General features: G+C 37.4%; 1 protein-coding gene and 1 long non-coding RNA gene across 5 annotated transcripts in view; one reads left to right on the forward strand and one right to left on the reverse strand.

Annotated features, from left to right (window-relative positions):
* LOC113973261 overlaps positions 1–525 on the reverse strand; it is a 56,154-nt gene extending 55,629 nt beyond the window's left edge. Inside the window, exon 1 of the long non-coding RNA XR_003536180.1 lies at positions 414–525. This is a non-coding gene — a long non-coding RNA (uncharacterized LOC113973261). The remainder of the gene's footprint in view (positions 1–413) is intronic.
* Positions 46–19,359, forward strand: part of MAP3K7 (mitogen-activated protein kinase kinase kinase 7) — a 47,722-nt gene continuing 28,408 nt past the window's right edge. For 3 of the 4 annotated variants that reach the window (XM_027695073.1, XM_027695083.1, XM_027695093.1), the window contains exons 1-6: positions 46–251; positions 11,517–11,627; positions 13,259–13,324; positions 14,402–14,447; positions 15,107–15,245; positions 16,364–16,488. In XM_027695073.1, coding sequence (XP_027550874.1) covers positions 162–251; positions 11,517–11,627; positions 13,259–13,324; positions 14,402–14,447; positions 15,107–15,245; positions 16,364–16,488 — 577 coding nt within the window. In that variant the 5' untranslated portion in view covers positions 46–161. The remainder of the gene's footprint in view (positions 252–11,516; positions 11,628–13,258; positions 13,325–14,401; positions 14,448–15,106; positions 15,246–16,363; positions 16,489–19,359) is intronic. The other variant, XM_027695064.1, reaches the window with a different exon arrangement.

Below are 19,359 nucleotides of genomic sequence, written 5' to 3' on the forward strand. Positions count from 1 at the left end.
ACGCGGATGCGGCCCCGGCGGCGCCTCGGCCAGGCCCGCCCCGACCTGCGCCCGGAGCCGCCGCCGCCGCGCCCCGCGTAGCCCCGGCCCTCGGCTGCCCGGTGCCAGACCCTCGCGTAGGCCCGGCCCGGGCCTCTCCTCCCCGCAGTGAAAGAGGAGGCATGTCCGCTGCCGCCTCCGCTGAAATGATTGAAACCCCCCCGGTCCTCAACTTCGAAGAAATCGACTACAAAGAGATCGAGGTGGAAGAGGTGAGTGAGGGCCCCGCCGCCCCTCGCACACCCCCCGCTCCCCGGGCGCGGCCAGCCTGGCCTCTCTGAGCGCCCCCGGTGTTCCCCTGCCCGGCGCCGTCCCACAGCCGCGGGAGGGGTCGCGGGGGCTCCCCGGGTGCTTCCTGGGACACCCCTGTGTACCTGGCCGGGGTTCTGTGTTCCCGTGGATGCTGCAGCGGCTGGCACTGGCGAACAAAGGCGGTCTGGCTGGGAGTGGAGGTGCCAACTTACGTCTGCCAGCCCTGGGATTTTACTGTGGGGTTTTATTTAAGCGGGATAGATTTATTTGGGACTTAAAATTTCGCCGCCCATTTTGCCACCCACTTTAGTATGGGTGGCAAACACTGTTGTCAAGCGTTGTCACAAGAGGGAACTGTTAATTCTGATGTTTCTTTGGGATCTCTATTTCTGTATGCCCCTGCTTTTGCCTTCTGCCACCATTGCACATATGATCATCATACCACTGTTAATGGTTTGCTAAATTTACAGCTCTATAAGCTGTAAGGATGAACAGATTTTTTTTCTTAACACAGGCTAATGATGTTGCACTTATGGATATATAACATTTTATTTCTGACCTGGGTATGTGACCCAGGAAGTAACATTCACTTTTTTTATAACATAGTTGAAAGCAAGTTTTTCTTCTGTAGAAAGTTTCACAGTGAAATTATTGCGTTAAATTCTTTGAGGCTTAAATGGGATGGATAAAGTACAGAATTTCAGATGTACCTGTCATCTGTCTGGGTTTCCTGTGAAATTAGGATGTGTGTGATCTGGGATAGTTTGCATGCTTTACTAAAGGGCTCAATAGTATGTATGTATACTATAATGTTTGTTTAACTCTCAAAATCACACAAAAATATTGCTGCTATTAATTTTTTTTCCTTCCTTCCCTGGTAAGTTCTCTGCAAGAATGAAGTTGCCTCATGTAGACCCATAATGAATTTGGTGAGGCCAGCTTGTACAGTCTGGACCTAACAGGCATCCAAGACTGCTGAAACAGTCTCTGTGCTTTTATTTTTAGATTAACATCTTTCCCTTTCAGTAATAATTGCCCTCATATTCTAAACAAGTTTATGTAGAAGTGAATTTAATTTTTTGTAGTAGCCGTTAGAGGTATGACGACCTGTGTCTCACATTTTTAAAGTAGTTTGCTAGATCCTGGTTTGTTCATAATTATCATACTGGGCTTACATGGGCTGGGGAGACGTCACAGAACATAAAATCTATAATGTTTCCATAGAACAGCAGGGCACTTTCAGCTGTATTAGTGTTTTATGGTAATTTTGGTTTTCACCATAGTAGGCACTGGCAGTTCTCAGAATACAATATCTTCCAAAAGATTACCTTTATCCCTTTTTATGAATATGGCAATCATAAAGATTTTTGTCTCTTTAAGTCTAATTGTTCCACTTCCCTTAATGCATTTAACTGTTCTGTATTTTTGCCAACCTTTTTGCAACACTTACTGATAGACAGTGATCAAATCACATGTTTTGGGAGAAATGGCTTTTCTCACCCAAAGAAGAAAATTTCAGTGGGTAAGAATTTGTCCATCATAAAACGGTGCCCAGGGATGGCTCACAGAGGTGAGCAGCACATCTACTGTCTTAGACATACCGCTTGGAATTAATAAAGAACTATACAAATCGTTACTCCTCACAACACCCTTGGGAAGGTTGTTAACAAGGATTATACTGCTGTTTTACATATAGGAAGTGTGGACCTGCACAGTGTGTGGCTCGAGTTTATCATTCTAAGGTTTGGCGTTGGGAGCTTGTCTGCATCCCACACACATGCCTAGCACCTGCAGAGACAGGACTGTATGCACAAAAATGTATGTACAGATGATACCTAAGTAAGAATTTCTTTAATGTGATTGTTGCATTATTCTCAAAGCAGTATGTCTGTTGGAGATGACAAAACTCATGTGGCATAAGCAGGAGAACTCTGATAATGTGTTCTCTCCGTGGAAAAATCTGATGACAGCTGGCATAGCCTTTTAAGTTACATTCAGTGTACCTGTCCTATGAGAAGTTCTTACAGGCAATGGAGATTCCTTGTGCTGAACACAGTCTAAATGTCATTGGACAGAGGAAGAAATAAGACCTACTTTACTGTAAAACAGATGAATTGGAGACCATACTTAGACCTTGCTTTTTCAGGTATGGGTGTTCACCTCTTACTCACGATGCACTTTCAGTGGAAGTAGTCAACTTTGCAGTCATAACAAAACATACATCCTTTCTGAGGATTTTCTGTGCTCTCACTTCAGGCTCGGAAGTTTTCAAGGATTTTTAAATGGCTGTAGTGACTCAAAATGGTCAGATTTATGCTTGGCAAACTTCAGGTGTTTCAAAATGGAGTGTCAAGAGGTCTACACTGGAAACTCAAATGCTTTTATAATCATAGCTTTGCTGTTGTATTATCGAGTCTGTCTTGTCAGCAGATAGCAGTCCCACTCTGCCACTGGTTTATTAATAGATATTGAAGTTCTGGAATACTTGCAGGCCCTGAGTCCTTGCTAATAAATGTGAGATCTATAAGTGCACTTTCATTTAGATTTGCCTAAACTCTACTGGATAATATAAAAATATACCATATTTTGCATTAGCTACCATGCACATGTACTCTGTGTTACTTCCCCCCTGTTAAACGTGTCTCCAGCTTCAGGCTGCCTTTTTGTTTTTTCAAGTTCTTAAAATGAAGTAAAATGTAGAGACAATTATGAATGAGTTGGAATCAAATAAAAATTGATATGACACAGTAGGAGCATCTTCAAAACAAGAAGGGTAAAAACAACATAAAACTTGTGTTCAGCCGAAATGTTCCCTATTTTACCATGCAAGTTTTTGACTGTGGGAATGTCCTCGCAAGTTTTTAGGTATTAGATAGACAGATCATTAGAAACAGAACAAATAAAACTTAATATAACTGAAATCAAGGTAACAATAACAAGCCTAATAGCCTTATTTTAAAATCTCATGTTTAAATCTAGCCTAAATACTCCTGCCTCTTCTTCCCAGAGGAGCTTCCACATCTAAGCAACAGACTTCGGTTTTGAATTGTTCTGGCAACCTGCTCCCTGCTAGTCTTTCCTGAAAATTCCACAGCCCTTCCTCCATTATGTCACTGGATAACAGTGCCATACATGACCAAAATGTCGACTTCGTCACATGATGTTGTGTATGCCTTGTATCGCACAGTCAAAGGTACATGTCTGGTCATGTATGCTGTGGTTCTGCCCAGCCACTGGCTGATTTAGCCAGGTTGAAAACCATTGCTATATTTATGCAGTTTCAAGTTACTTTTGAACAGTGTGGAAGTGTAAATTATTTGAAAACTGTCATTTGAATACTGCTGGTATGTTGCAGTCTACACTGATATTTATTTTCAACAGTATGCTAGGGCGACAGTAGTTAATTCTAAGGGAATTTAGGGTAATGTTTTCGTAAAGATGGAAAGCTAAACTTTGTAAGTATTTATTTTAGAAAACCTGCTTAAGGTCCCAGCAACTAAGGAGATGCAATTTATGGCACGTTCACACAGTTGAATAATTTCGTTAACTGAGTAGTGTGCTGAGAACTGCATTTGTTCCTTACAATTATGGAGCAAAGCTGTTCAGAGGCAAGAGAATGAGCAATACAGTGAGACAACTGGGTTTTGTTCCCTTTTATAGCACTTAACTTTCAGAAGTTCATGAGGTGTGGTGACTGATTATGTCCATTACACTACGAGGAAAAGCTGATATGCATAAGCTGCTGCTGAACATGGAGTTTCTACCTCCATTGTTTTTATGTCCTGGGAGATCATGTCCAGTTGTAGAATCATGATTCATGGCTAGGCTTCACAAACGAAGATTTGGGAAGGGCTCTACCCACATTTGCTACAAGCGCGGTGGTAGCTAAAAAGGCCAATGCGAGATAGACAAGTAGTTGTAGTTGTAGAATACCGATCTGCAAAACTGTAAGAAGTTTGGACAAGAACTGCAGGTGCGATTTGAGATCTGAACAGTATTCTTGGGTATTTCATGAGTACAAAAGGATTGGTCTCAAGAGCCAAGGCTGGTAGTTAAGAATTCATTTGAAGTCAGTCATGTTTCTCAACCTTTTTCAGTAAATAAGACTTCAAGGTGCTAAGTTGAGCATCCCAAAAACAAAGGCAAAAAATTAGTACATGGTGAAAACGTGCCAATATTTTCTCTGATTTTACTCCAAATAAATTCCTGATTTAATTCAAGACAATATTTAAATTTAGTTTTGTTACACCAGTGGGAGGTTCTCTTCATTCTGGGGTGTGAATTTATACCTGGAGTTACGCAACACCAATTCCATGTGGATGAAATGTGCAGTGAGTTAGAGGATGGCTGAAAAGCTAGTGAGACTGTTAACGTGAGACTTTACATTTATTTCTACACATGCAGATACATAGCAGATATATTCAATGAATCAGTTTGTGTCCTGTAAAATAAGCTTATATTTTACTCTCCTAAAGGGCACATGGGAAAGAAACTTCCCAGGCTTTTCTATTTCAGTGATGAAAGCGAGATGCGTATTTATGAGATAATAATGAAGTTCCCTGTCTAATGCCTTTCCCTAAGGAAAAAACTAAAACAGAACAAGTTTCACATGTCCCTTGTTTATCGCACCCAGTGGATTCTAGCAGTATTTGACTGACTGTAGAATGATTATTTGTTTTTCAAAGACCAGTAATTTTAGACGGCGCCAGCTCAGCAAGCCCAACTCCTGTTGGAGTCCTTCACCCCGAGCGCCTCAGTACCCAACATTTTATGTCTAAAACTAGAATCTGATGTCTCGGCTGCTGTAACAGAACAAATTGATTCATGCTAAAACATCATTAAGGGATATATTTTTCCTGTAGTGTTTTGCATAACTTAAAAGTTGAAACTTGGAAACTAAATCTAAGCTGAATGACTTAGTTTACTTAAAATTGGTAGGATTGCGTACAGGGGTTTTGGGGGTGGGGGAGTGGAGGGAATTTGGTTTTTTTTTCATTGCTATGTGAATTGAAGAAAGGGAAGGCAACATTTAGAATTGGGTCAACATTAGTACAAATAAACTTAATAAGTCAAAGAACATAGTTGTAAGAATTGGCAGATGTGAACTCCTTCCTAAAAGTGCTGCCAGGGTATTGGCCACAGTCATTTGTGGCACGGGGCAATTTGCTTCAACCTACTTAATAAAGCATAGCACAGTCAGAGGAACAAAAGTTGGAATTTGAGGCTGGTTGAATGAATGATAGAAAGTGTAGGCATATATTTTTAGGAGATGTAAACTGTTGTTTGTGGTTTCTTTGGCTTTTTTTTTTTTTTAGTCTATGTTCCCTGTATCATATAGGCAGATGTGTGAAAAACTGAAAATATTAGTATGCTGTATTGGTATTGCTGGAGCTCTCTTAGAAAGAATAGAAGCAACTGAATTTAAAAATGTGATTCTGTTTTTACAAAGCGTTGTAGAACATTTCTTTTTTTTCCACTCTGTCTTGCGTAGTGTCTGAAGTTTAGGGATCCAAAAGTTCAGTTTGCATAAGCTTTTCATTTGCAAATATACCAGTAAGGAAAGCAACATAGACATTAAAGATAATTTAGAACCTGCTGTCTATTTGGAAGCAGGTTGACTTTCTGTTGTTGGGTTTTTGTAACTGCTTGTCTTGCTTCCCAAAATCATAAACAAGTATGTCACGCCATAGATACCGCAAATTATGAAGTCAGTTCTCCAAAGAATACTACATCTGCTAACCAGGGAGCTATTATATTTTATTGCAGTGTTATATATCCCGCAGGTTTTTTTTACAAAGAAAAGCACTAGGTATCCAGCATGCAAAGCTACCTTACATCAAAACTTCATGGACAGAGACAAAAACTTTGCATCTTTATGTTTTTCAGAAATCTCTGAAGTTAATGCAAAATTGAAATTAATTCTTCCAAAGTTTTGACATTTGATAGGAGATTATGGTGCATCTGAGTAAAGAGAGATGTGTTTTTCTTGTTTTACTGGGGGAGGGGAAATTATGGGTCACGTCCCTGAGGACAAAATACATCCTTAAGGTCTTAACATATCTTCAGCTCTATGTCCTGCATGATTTCTAGTGTACATAACTTACCAATCAGTATAGTCTACATACTTCGAAGTCAGTATCATATATCTTTGTTTATGTACAGCATTTGATACTATTTGTACACAGAGACAGAGGTAATGCTTGTTCCAGGGCTCTTGTATGGTTCATATTCTTTAAATAAGACTCTAAATACATTATCTGGAAAACATGCAAGTGGCACTGTACTTCACCACGTCACTTTGCCACACAGGAAAACATAACTTTCTACTGGTATAAATTTATAGGGAGAAGAATACATATACTTTTCAATCTTTAAAACTCTTTAGGCATTTCTTCCAGTTTAAAATGTGTTTGTGTCATGTACTCAGCATTTCTTTACAAACTTGGTTCTCTTCTGTGGGAAAAGTAGAAGTACTCTTGTTCTATTTCTAAACATGTCATCTGCCCTATATTTTCCTTTTTTCTCCCAGAAGATATTTAGAGGGACAAAACCTTTTACCAAAAGAATGTGTTTATTTTTAGATCATTTTCCAAACATACGCAGTGCTACAGATCAACTGCTGTTTATTGATTTGTTGTGTCAATAATTCCATTAACTGTGCTTCATATAATTCCGAATATGCACTAGTGCCCAAACATATGGTGTGGCACCAACAGCAGGGGACAAGAAGGAATGAGCATGAAGAAACTGAAGTTCAGGCAGCGCCTCCCTCCTGTGCTATTAAGTTACTTAGTTCCAGCGCACAGTGTTGAAGGAAACTATGTAGTGTTTAAACAGTTCTGACAAAATCTAAGACTCGCTCCTTTAAAGAATAAGTTCAGCATAAACTTAAGGAAAGAAAATGATAAGTAAATGGAATCCACCACAAGCTGCATTCTGTTGATTATAAACGGGTTTTTTACTATGAGTAAGGTACTTTTTCCAGATTAATTAGGAAAAATGTACTGGGCTTTCACATATGGCAAGCTTCAATTTGTATCAGGTCTGTCATTGCTTCTGACAGTTACTCCTTTCATATGCTGTCCAAGAGGCTGAGCTGCTTTAATGGAGGATTTGCTCTTCTGTTTTCCCTGTATCCTAGGTAAATACTCGCTGCATTCGTGTCCTCTTCTCAAGTTCAACCCTCTGCCTAAGCAGGCACCAAGTCACTGATAAATTGTTATGAAACCTTTACTGCATAGTCATTTATCAAACTGTTTTCACCAACCATAAAATTTACATATCTGATGGTCTCTCACAGATTTCTGTTATGTAATTAAGATGTAGATTGCCTGGTAAACTCTTCCTCTTGGTGCTAGACACTGATTTTTTTTTTAATTATTTTTTTCCAGTCATCAGTGGGACTTCTTAAAATGCATCTGATTCTTGGAATTTATTCCACTTTTAAACTAAAGCCCAAGTATTGTGACATTCATAGCACAGTGTAAAACATGATATTGGGCAATGTACTTGATTTTGTTAGTTTCTTCATTTAGTAGAAATGTTATTAAAAAATACATCAACATTGAAAAGTAATGATTTCTTTAGTATATTAACTGGAAATACTTATAACAATTCTCAGGATTAAACTGGCAATCGTGGATTTATACTGACTTATGAACTGAATTTAACCACATGGAATCAAATGCAAGAGATAGTTGGGCTTTTTTTGTGTTATTCATGTGAAAAATAAATATATTTAGTTTATAAAAATATATGTAGTATATAATAAGCCTGATAAATCACAAACTGTTGTAAATAATTAAGGCTAAGTAAAAAAGAGTTAAATTGCTTCATTAAATTATATCATATGTATCCAAGACCAATCTTTTAACTGACATATATGTACTATTTTCAAATAGCATTTTTTTGTCTCTGTCACTGGATTAAATGTTACAGAGTTGTAGTCGAAAACTGAGAGTATGAGAAAAGGTACGTTAAGAAAAGGAACCTTCTGAAAGAAGTCTCACAGGCCAATTGTATCCACTTAGTAGAATGCATTATATGCATTATATGGAAGGGAGAGTTCTTTCCAATTACTTGGGTAACCTAGTTTGGGTTCATTCATAATGTACTGTGTTGCTACTGCCAGTATGCTTCATCCTGCCCAAGCTGCTCTGTGGCATCCTTCTCCCTTAACTGTCCCTAGTACTTACCAGGTGTGAGCAGGCTGCTGAGTTAATGTGCTTGCATGGTGGACTTCTATGTGCTCACTAAATCAGCACTTCTGTGAAGTATAGACTTATGGCACACACACCAACTGATGAGATTTTTCTTTTACCACAGGTCTGGTCACACACTGTGTGAGGTGGGTAAAGAGGTTGTAATGCACGACTCTTGTGCCAGTAGAAGGTGGAGGAGCCCGCCATTGCCAAGAAATTCTATTCAAGTTTTATTTTATTCAGGCAGTTTTATTCAAAAAGTGGTCTGAGAGGGAAAAGGAAATACCAAGGGAGACTATTTGAGACTTGTGTGTCTTCCAGTGACTCGTTATTTCCAATTTGTTTATATGTACTATTTTCGTATGCTGCTCAACTATCATTCGCATGGCCTGGTGTTTCAGACCTCAGTTGTGGACTGTAAGAAAATAGTTGGTGTGTGTTACATCAGGAGAAGAGTCAAGGCCCTGTAGCAGGGGAGGAGGTTACAATCAACAAGTCCTTTTTTTACGTGGAACAGAATGGGGCATGTTCTGTCTATCTCCTGCGAATATCTTGTGGCAGACTCAGTCTATGAGCCACTGTTGTGGAGGGTAAAGGTGAGAAGGCAGGAACTCCTTGAAGGCTAAGTATGTACTGTAATGTATAATAGAAGAATAGTATTTTGTGTAATAAGGAAACCAGAAGAAGAAAATACCATTGATCACCATTGCTGGGCAGCCATCTCTCATAGCCATGTGTAGCCTTTCAAAAAGATTGAGCATAATTTCCCTTTTCTCATCTTTCTTAATGCAAGATCTTGATTTTTTTTTATTATTTATACTTTTGCTCTCTTCAAATTGGGGCCTTGATTGCGGACTTCCTCGTATTCATCATGATAGTTTATCAGGTCTTGAGTTATGCACCTGCAGCCTTTTCCACCCCACTCCCAAGGGAAATCAGTTTCACTATTTATTTATCTATTTATTTATTTATTAGGAAAGCATTTAGTAAGAACCTAACCCAAGCGTGGTTTACGTAAGTGGTAGTCGGTTTGCTCTCATATGAAGCCTTGACAAGTAGTCTGGTGCTTGTACATTCCTGGCTACTGAGTTACCTTCTCTCTATCAGCACTCTTAATTTATGATCTGAATTGCTGCTATATTGAAGGGCATCTCAGAAAAAAAAGGAAGGTTGAATGTAATTTCCTCAAAGGATAAGTATATGGGCAGCAGGCAGTTTGCATTGTTTCAGCATTGGGAATGTGTGGTTATTCACTGATCTCCTACAAATCACGCTTTTCTTTAAAGCAACCATCCTGTTAAGAAAAAGTGAATTTACCAGTGAACCCATAAGAATCGGTGTAGTGTTTATAATGTGGATGCAATATTATGTTTGAACATTTTGTAGATCCTCTAATTATGTTGCATCTCTATTGTATACATTTTTAATACCCCCCATCAAGAATATTTCCCATTTTTTATTGGGTAAAATCATAAATAACTATGACTTTCTAGTGAAGAGCTTTGTAATTTCAGGCAGTGTGTTTTTCCGTTGAAAATAATATTCTTGTTTGTGTTTTGCCCATTTAAGGAAGACAGTAAAGTTAAATTCTGCCATAATAAACTGCTATGATAATCATATTCGTAAATGCCTGCACTTCACCCTCTCCCTGTTTCCCTTCCTTTCCCATCCCTTCCCATTCACCTTTCAGAAACATGTTCGTTTCATTAGAAGCGTCTGCTTTGTTCCTTAGGATACGTAGGATATTACTTGCAATCAAGGACTAGGAACACAAGCACAGAGTGCTGTTAAAACCAACAGTGAAGAAAGGTTGCGAGGGCCAAATAGGAATACAAGACCAGCTGACTTAGCCCCTTGTCTCTCCTCCCCTCCCCTCCTTCTCATATGCCCTGCCTTGAATTTTTTAGATTTGGAGGAGCTTCTTTTCCTTAGCTGCTTCTGTGCCTTTGCGTGCCTTACATTTTCTCCTTCTCACCACCTTTCTTTTGTAACAACTTGCTTGTCTGTGCTTTCCCTTAGTAGTTAGAGTCACTGTTTTGGTGATGCTCTCATTTCAACTTTACATCTCATGTGCATGGGGTTTTTTCTGTGTGTTGCCATTTCCCCTGAAGAACACGATTAAAGGAAGTAAAAGTTAAGTTTACCGTTGTTTGTAACTCAGCAGTTACTAAAAGTGACATCATAGAAAAAAGGACACTTCTCTCTATCTTGCTCTCATTTCTATGCTTGGTTTCAAAGCGCTGCTCTAAACAATGGTGTTGGAGCTCCTTAACAGCAAAGGTTAAAGGTATCTTGAATAATATAGTATGCAGAAGCTACTACTACTGCTTCTGTGAAGTTACAGTGAAGAGTTATGACTCTTGTCTGTTTTTTTTATATTTTTGGGCAATGTTAATTCCAAATAAGCTAGAAAGCAGCAGAAATAGAGAAAGCTTAGTTTATACAGACACTCTGCTTCTTTGGAGGACTTGGCAGGAGAATTTACTGCTCTCACACTATTGAGTCATCTCTGGGGAAAATGAAAGCATAACTTTGAGCACACTGAACACCTCATCCCAACTTCATCATAGCCCTGTGTATGTATGCACTGTTTATGTATGCATTTGAAATTCAGAACTTTACATTCCTATTCCTAACAAGAATAAAGGAATGCAGCAAATAGATATAACTTCACTGGTCAAATCTAAATAAATAAATTTTCTGTCATTCCTCTAATTTTCTTCTGAGCAAATCTTGTTTGAAATAATGGAGATCATATTTTTCTGAAATACTGGTACTGAATGTTAATAATAAATTGTTTTGTTTGCAATTTTTTGTAAATTGTGTGTTTTCCAATTCTTCTGTAAATGATCTTTGGAGGAAGCTTAGCTAAGCACCAGTTATGCTTTGATGCCATAGTATTCAATCACTGGCACAACTTGAGCCTGTGTCTTCAGTTTTCAAAGTTAAATTTCTTTTCTGTTTGCGAAGTCCTGCGCAGCCAACCATTTCAAGTTTTAACTCGTGTTTCACATTTTGTTCTAGGTTGTTGGAAGAGGAGCCTTTGGTGTGGTCTGCAAGGCAAAATGGCGAGCTAAAGATGTAGCCATTAAACAAATAGAAAGTGAATCTGAAAGAAAAGCCTTCATTGTAGAGGTACAGTAAGTTTGATGGAAATACCGGGTTTGGTAGAGCTTGTTTTCTTAAATTCATGGGTGCATTTAGTGTACTAAAAGCTATTTAAAGTACTAAAGTCTATTAAAAGATAAATGCAGCCTGTGGTACGCAGTTCAGGCTTGGACCCCTCGTCTTGCAGAACAGGAGACCTGTCAGAGAACATTGCAGCTTCTTTACTTTGCTTCCCATAAAAAGCTGGAAGGCAAGGAGGAGAGAGAGAAGGGCACACAATTGGGGAAATGCCAGTTTCTACATTCTGTCCCAGTCTGGAATCAGGGTGCAGCTGAAATACCCACCGAAGTCTTGGAGCTGATTAACACTTCAGGGGCTACAGCATAGGTTCTTCAATACAATCAGGTCCATACTTGAAACTGTTTCTGAGTTTTATCAGCAGTTCTAATAACTTCATTATTTTTTCTTACATATATTGCTGCCTGTAACTCATTTAAAGGCAGTCACTGTTTTCATTCATGTCTACTTCTTCAGAAATACCTTGAGTAGTTCAGATATAATGATAAACTTCCCAAGATACATAAAGTTTATTAGAATCAAAAGTTTGCCGTGTAATTTAAATGGGATTTATTGTGACATGTTGCTTAGTATTTATTCAGTTATCATTTAGTATATTCAAGATATGCAAAATATGTTAAAAATAAATCTCTTAAATTTGGAACTAAATGTACTAAAATGTAACACACTGAAGGGTTGAAAGAAGCATGTTTGTTATAGGCCTCTGTGTAAATATTTATATTTTGTTCTTTACCATGGTAAGTTTTTAGGGTTATTAATCTGAGTCTAATTTAATACTCAGTAAACCTGAATGGTCTCTTAGCATTTTTTGTGTTCTAAAGAGATCTGAGTAGATACTCCTAAAAATGCTTAAATATTGTGGAAACCCTACACAGTGCAAGCATCAGTTGTAATATTCTGTTCTGATTTTTTAGGTCTTCTGAAGTGTACAGAAAACGTAGCATTTGTTCCATAGGCAGTGAACAGCATAAACTACTTCAGAAGTCTATGTAAAGGGAAAAAAATTTCTTGTTTCCTTCTCTTCTGTTATGTACTGGGAAAAAAAATACTTAGTGCAAAATAATGTAATTGTCAGTACAAGCAGTACTAGGTTCTTGGAACTATGTCGCTTTAATATTATTAAACTGTTTGGCTTAATTTCTAGGGTTGTGGGCTTGGGGATTTTTAGAACAGTAATCTTCTATATTGTGAATAAAGCCAAAATGATTCTGATTTTTTTATGTAGTCAGACAACTGGGATTCCAAAATTGCAGGCTCCAGGAAGAGCATCAAACCTACAGAGGTCTTAGTTGCAGAGTGCTTGTGACTTGAGTGATTTTACTACAACCTGTCAAAATATTTTCTTTAAATTTAACTTCTTAAATATTTCTTTTAAAATACAGTTCCAGTCAGACTCAAACCTAATTACATAAATTAAAATGCAAGGAGGGGCATCAGTCTTGTAATTTCTAAAATCGCTATCTAGAGTTATGCAGACATATAAAACTGTACTTGCTGTTATGGTGTATTAATTGTAGCTGTAAATATAAAGCATTAGCCTTTTTTCCCCATGGTTTGAAATTGTGTGATTTGTATTGCAGCTTCGACAGCTGTCACGAGTGAACCATCCCAACATTGTCAAGTTATATGGAGCCTGTCTAAACCCAGTAAGTTATAGCTTTGTCAGTATAACAGCAAGTGACTAGCTTAGCATATGCAAGCATCAATGCACAAAACATGTATTTTATACTAAAAATGTATATTTTATATATATTTTTTATGTTTTGGCCATAATAAGGAAATGTACAGATATGTAGGTTGCTTCATGTTTTCAGGTTTTAGGTTTTTTTCTTTCCACTGCTATGAAAAATAAATTCTTTCAAGGAAACCCCAAAGCCATTTCTAAGCACAGATTATACTTCAGTTTGTCAGAATGGCATCTGGTGTATTACATATGTAGTTACATTCATATTTACAGTCTTACTGTAGATACCGTCTTGATCATCGAGGTCTGCAGTGGCCCTTTGGAGCATCATGCTGAAAAAGATTGTGAATAGAGTTGGTGCAAGAACGCAGCCTTGTTTCACAACATTGGTACTTAGAAAGGGCTCGGAAAGCGAAGCCAAGCCATGATGACAGTCTTACTAATTGCAAATTAGCAATACAAAAAGCAAATACATTAGCAACACACGATTGTAACTTGTAAATCAGTTCCTATTCTCATATATGCAATTTTCAGGATTTGCCACAGCTGCAAACAGTCCCACAAATTCTCAAAGCAGGAAAGCAAGTACTATGATTGGACTGATGTATCCTAGCTAATTCTTGTATGGGCTATCTAATTGTTTAAAATATTGCTGCATCCCTTTTTTTTTCTTAGTACTAGTAAAATTATTTTGATGTGGTGTTTGATTTTTTTTTTTTGGTAAATTGCTAAAGGAAAAAAGTAAGAACAAGTGAATTGCAGTTTGAAGACAGAATTTGCTTTTTAAGACTGAGACGGGGGGAGGTCATTCTCTTCTTTCGTGACTTACAGTGGGAACTAAGTATAAAACTCATTTCTGTTTCTTACACGTATACATGTACGCTTCAAACTGACCTTTTACTTCATAGATATATTTTCCATTAGTTTAGGTACAGAGGCTTTGCAGTTGCTCTCAAAGACCTTTCCTTTCAGTTTACAGAAGCTGTTTTCTGCCCCTACATTTAACACATCCCTGTTTTTTGTTCCCTCCCCTGCAAAGGTGTGTCTTGTTATGGAGTATGCTGAAGGAGGTTCTCTATACAATGGTGAGTATCACTTCAACATAGTGTCTTGCTGGGCCTAAAGCACTAGTATTAGGGCAAACGTGATCTAAACTATAAAGCTGTTTCATACATCTGTCTCCATCCTTGGACATACTCAGAAGCCACCTTGCCAAAGTCCTGGGCAACCAGCTGGAGGTGGCCTGCTTGACTCTGCTTGGTGGACCTGTGGAGGTGCCTTCCAGCCATTCCGTGGTTCTTTGAAATGTTTCAAATAATTTTAGGAGAAAGGAGTGTGCTTTTTAAAACCGCTTTTCAGTCCACTGGTTTGCTCTTGGTATCAGTTTCTTATATTTCGTGCAAGTAATTTAAGGTTTTCCAGTGGAACATCTGGAAAGACTTTTGCTTAATTTGTAAATTCCCTGACCATTTGTTTAACCTAGACTTTACCAGAGATAGCTGAGAACAAGCAACACCTTTCATATTGAATTGTAACATTAAAAATTATGGAAAGCATACTAAAAAGCGGAAAATATTTTGTCATTTATTTTAAAAGTCTCCAGAAGGATATTTTCAGTTGCAGTAACGAGGTGTTGATAATTACTTAGATTCCATAGAGCTTTCTAACTGGTATTTTGTTAACTCCATTGTATGTGTTGTAATATGCAATAAAGTTCTTTTTAGTTTGTGCCTTTGTTTTGCAGTGCTACATGGTGCTGAACCTCTGCCTCATTATACTGCTGCACATGCCATGAGTTGGTGTTTACAGTGTTCCCAAGGAGTGGCATATCTCCACAGCATGAAACCAAAGGCTCTAATTCACAGAGACCTGAAACCACCAAAGTAGGTTCATATTTTATATTTTCTTACAAATGGAATTTAAGATAATTTTTAAATATTTACTGCATTTGAAAAGAACCTTTAATTGATACTAACTTTTGGGTGTACTGTACTCCAAATGAAAGCTGTGCATTTGAAACTTCAGTTACAGAATGATGGTGTATGATACAGAAAATGAACTGTATTCAGTTACTTTCTATCAAACTGGAAAAATATCCTGCTCCTGCCCTGCATCACAGAAGAGGATTTTGTTAGAAATAAGGCTTCTAATCAGAGGCATTTAAAATCCTCCAGTTTTGAAATGGATTTGTTGTTCAACAAGAGAACATTGTGGCGGGATTGTTTCGTTGATTCATTCTAATGTCATATTTAATCTATTACATTAGAGCTCTTTTGCCACATGGCCATCCTCTTTTATCTGCTCCTTCTGCCAGTTCTGCTACTCCTGCCAGAAGCTCCCATCACTTTCCACTGAAACAAAATTTAGCAGTTTTCTATCCATTCAGTTTGTTATCTGACTCACTTTACAGCTTCAGATCTGGCTGCACAGATTAGGTAGAAACAGATATTTGAGTGTGAGCGGAATCATCCCTTTTTTATGGTAGCCTGCAGTTATTACCAGGTAAAATCCTAATATGAAGCCACACTTTAAATCTTTAGTTCTTTCTTGTATCCCCAGTTTTGATCTAGAGAGCTGTTAACATGTAACACCAGTGCTTTCATTTAAATAAATATCTATGTTGACAGGTATTAGCGGGCATCTTGACCATTCTTCTTTTGCTAAAATTGTTACAGCACTGATTTTTCAGCCTCTGGAATCTGAAGGACTAATTTTGCTAATATATGCTTAGTGATTTACTATGGCTAAAGATACTTAATTAAAATCTAGCATATAGGAATAAACTACAATATATATTGGAGTATTTAAAATATTTAATATGTTCACATTAGAAACAAGTGACCTTACTGATTTCCCAGATTATAAAACTAAAGCACTGAGAATCAAAGCCTAAGACATTCAACTGTATTAGAATGATAGTTGTTGGGATAAAAAAAAAAAATCAGTGGTTTATTGCCAGACTATTTCATCACACAATTTTAATATCTTTTTTCTTTGACAGTTTGCTCCTGGTAGCTGGGGGGACAGTTCTAAAAATCTGTGACTTTGGTACAGCCTGTGATATTCAAACACACATGACCAACAATAAAGGAAGTGCTGCTTGGATGGCACCTGAAGTTTTTGAAGGTAATAAAAATTCACAGTGTTAGTATTAATGTGTTCTTTTTAGGGATGCAACTGTGAATTAATGTGGTGTAGGAAATAAGAGTATCATATAATCTTTATTTCAATGTGTATTAAAGTTTGAGGTAACAACTGAAAGAGTCTTGGCAGAACTCTTAACATTTATTTAAAAATCTGTACAATTGTATATTGTCAAATAATTATGCAGAGGTTTAAAGAACAGCACTGAACCGACTCTCTCACATTAGTATTAGAGATTTATTTGTGTCATGGCTAAGATTTACGTAAGGAGTACCTCTAGACAGCTGCTGTTTCTTATTTTGTAAGTACATCAAATACAGCCAGAGGGCTCTTGCCCCACAATCTTAATGTTTCCAAGATTCTTAAATTATTTCAAACTTTTCTGACATTTAAATACACTGTCATTACTTTCATTCGCTATTCTGATCGGCTTTTAACTTTAGAATTTCCCTGTTAGTGTCTCTAAATTAAACATAATTGCCTTCATTTTCAATCCCCCACTTTCTTGTAACTCCATCTTTGCCTGCTTTTTGTGTAATCTAGAGGTCTGATGTACTTCCTCTTTCCTACATACTGAGGAACTTGTTATTACCAGTTAATTTAGTTAAGTAGGAAAATAAGCTATTTCTTGGAGTGTAACTGGGAAAGACTGATGACACTTGATAATTAGATAGCTATAATTGCTGCACGATTATCACAGGAATAATCCAGTCTATATTAAATTGCAAATTAAACACCGTTTAGCCAGTCAGTACCTTAAATTATCAATGTGATTTAGCAGTGGTCTGGAAAAAGTCATCTTCCTGCTTTAGGAAGTGCCTGTGTGCAGCAGTGGTTTCCCCGATTCTGGATCCAAGTGGCCTCTTTTTCTTTTACTGTCCTTATTCCAGAGACTGTTCCCATACAGTTTTAGGAGGTGTTTCCTCACAAACATCACCTTTGGAGCTTTTGTTATGAAGGTACCATTTTCTTCCGTATATTGCTTAAAGTACCAACCAAAAAGGGTTATGTGTTTCACTCTGGTGCCTGAAAATTTTCCATTATGTCACTTTATATTGAGACACCTACTTTATTTTTTAAACTCTAGCTAGGAGTGCTTCTTTTCTTAACATTTGGTTATTTATTAAATTAAATTGTACAAATAGGAGATTTTTTTCTTTTAGAAATAATCAGTTGGACAATTAGTGTTACAGATAGATTTTTTTTTTTAATTGAAAAATCTTAATCTAAAATGGATACAAATAAGTATATTATGGTAAGGATTTGCAGTGCATGTCCTGGTTCCTCTGGTGTATGAATTCAGCAAGGCAGAACAAAGAAATCATGTATTGCAGTTGTATTTTTGGACAGCAGCAAAAGCCTTCAGTCTGCAGTTGTTTTTATGTACTTTTAACTGAAAGTGTTTACTCATAAAGAGACAAATTATTATAAATGGACAACTATCAAGGAAAGGAAGAAATCTAGGAGCTTCTATGAGACAGCATATCAAATTACTCCAGAAACAGTTTTTAAGCTACTAAAATAACCACGTCAAATGTCAGAATTGTTAAAAATTTGTTTGCCTATGCTACTGAATCAGAATTCAATAATGTAAAAGATGCTAATATTATTTTGGTGCTGTTCTAGTACTGATGTTTTTAGATAAGAACAATAAAGATATGAGAAGTATCTGTTGTAGAAGACAACTGCCTATTGAAGCAGTTGCCCTAATATTAAGATTTTCTCCCCTTTTTAAACGTTAGGGCACCTAAAGCCTTTTACAGATCAAATAATCTAAATGAAAATAACATGATTTAGATCAGGATAAAGTTAGAGAGAGCAATTCTAATATCAGAACTCTCATTAGAAGAAACCATCTTAAAATTGCTTCAGAATGATTGAGGAATGATTGTGTCTATCCAGTCTTGGTCTATCACATAATAAAATAATACAGAATATTCTCTCACTTTCTTTGGACTCTGTTTTCAGAATTAGTCTAAGACTTCTCGGCCGCAAAACAGAATTTCCTTGCGCCAACAGGAGCATAGCGCTCCTTTCCTTTCATAGGCTTAGTGTCGCAGAAGTGCTGTGACTGCATAGATGAGACTGTTTTGCTTCCCTTAGTGATCTGCCATTGTTTACATAGACCTTTTTTCTCCAGCACCCTTGAAAATAAGCTGACTGATAAAGCTGATTTTATTATTTTCCTTCAGTACCTTTTGAACTCATTAGCACATTCAGCTACTTTGATACAGGTGTAAAGAGTTTTGGAGATGCCAAGTTCTTAGAGAGTTTTGTAAAGTGAGTAGCTGCGAGAAGTCCAAATTAGTGCCTTCACTAAGAGAGGGTTTGTGGTTCATGCTGCTGCCTGTCTCTTGTGTTTGCCTTGCAAACTGTCTGGCCTGCAAGAACTGGCTAGAGAACAGGCTGTTTGCCTTGCACAGTTGGTCAGAGGGATGGGGGCAGAGAAAGATGGCTCACAGGTAGGGTGGAGCCTATTGCAGCTGGTTGCTATGTGGTGAGTATTCATGAAACTAGACTTCTTTAATCCCACTATTTATGAAATTATTTGTCTGAATGATGCTTTCTGATTATGTGTTAACCAAAAAAACCTCTTGACCACTGTATGCCAATTTTAATTGTATGCCTTGGTTGAACACAGGGGAGCAAATCTATCATTTATATTCACACATTTATTCTCATGTCATTAGCCATTCACATTTCTTATTAGTATTTGCATGAGTTTTGGTTACAGAGCATACATTCTTTCTTTGCAGCCTCTGAACACCTTTTTTTTATTATTCTATATCACCTACCTGTCTTCTGCACCTTAGGAGTCTTAGAAATATTCAAGTTATGGTCAAAGAATTTTAA

This window comes from Neopelma chrysocephalum, unplaced genomic scaffold (assembly GCF_003984885.1).
Source record: "Neopelma chrysocephalum unplaced genomic scaffold, ASM398488v2 Primary Assembly neopelma1_23b, whole genome shotgun sequence".
In the NCBI taxonomy this organism is placed as follows: domain Eukaryota; kingdom Metazoa; phylum Chordata; class Aves; order Passeriformes; family Pipridae; genus Neopelma; species Neopelma chrysocephalum.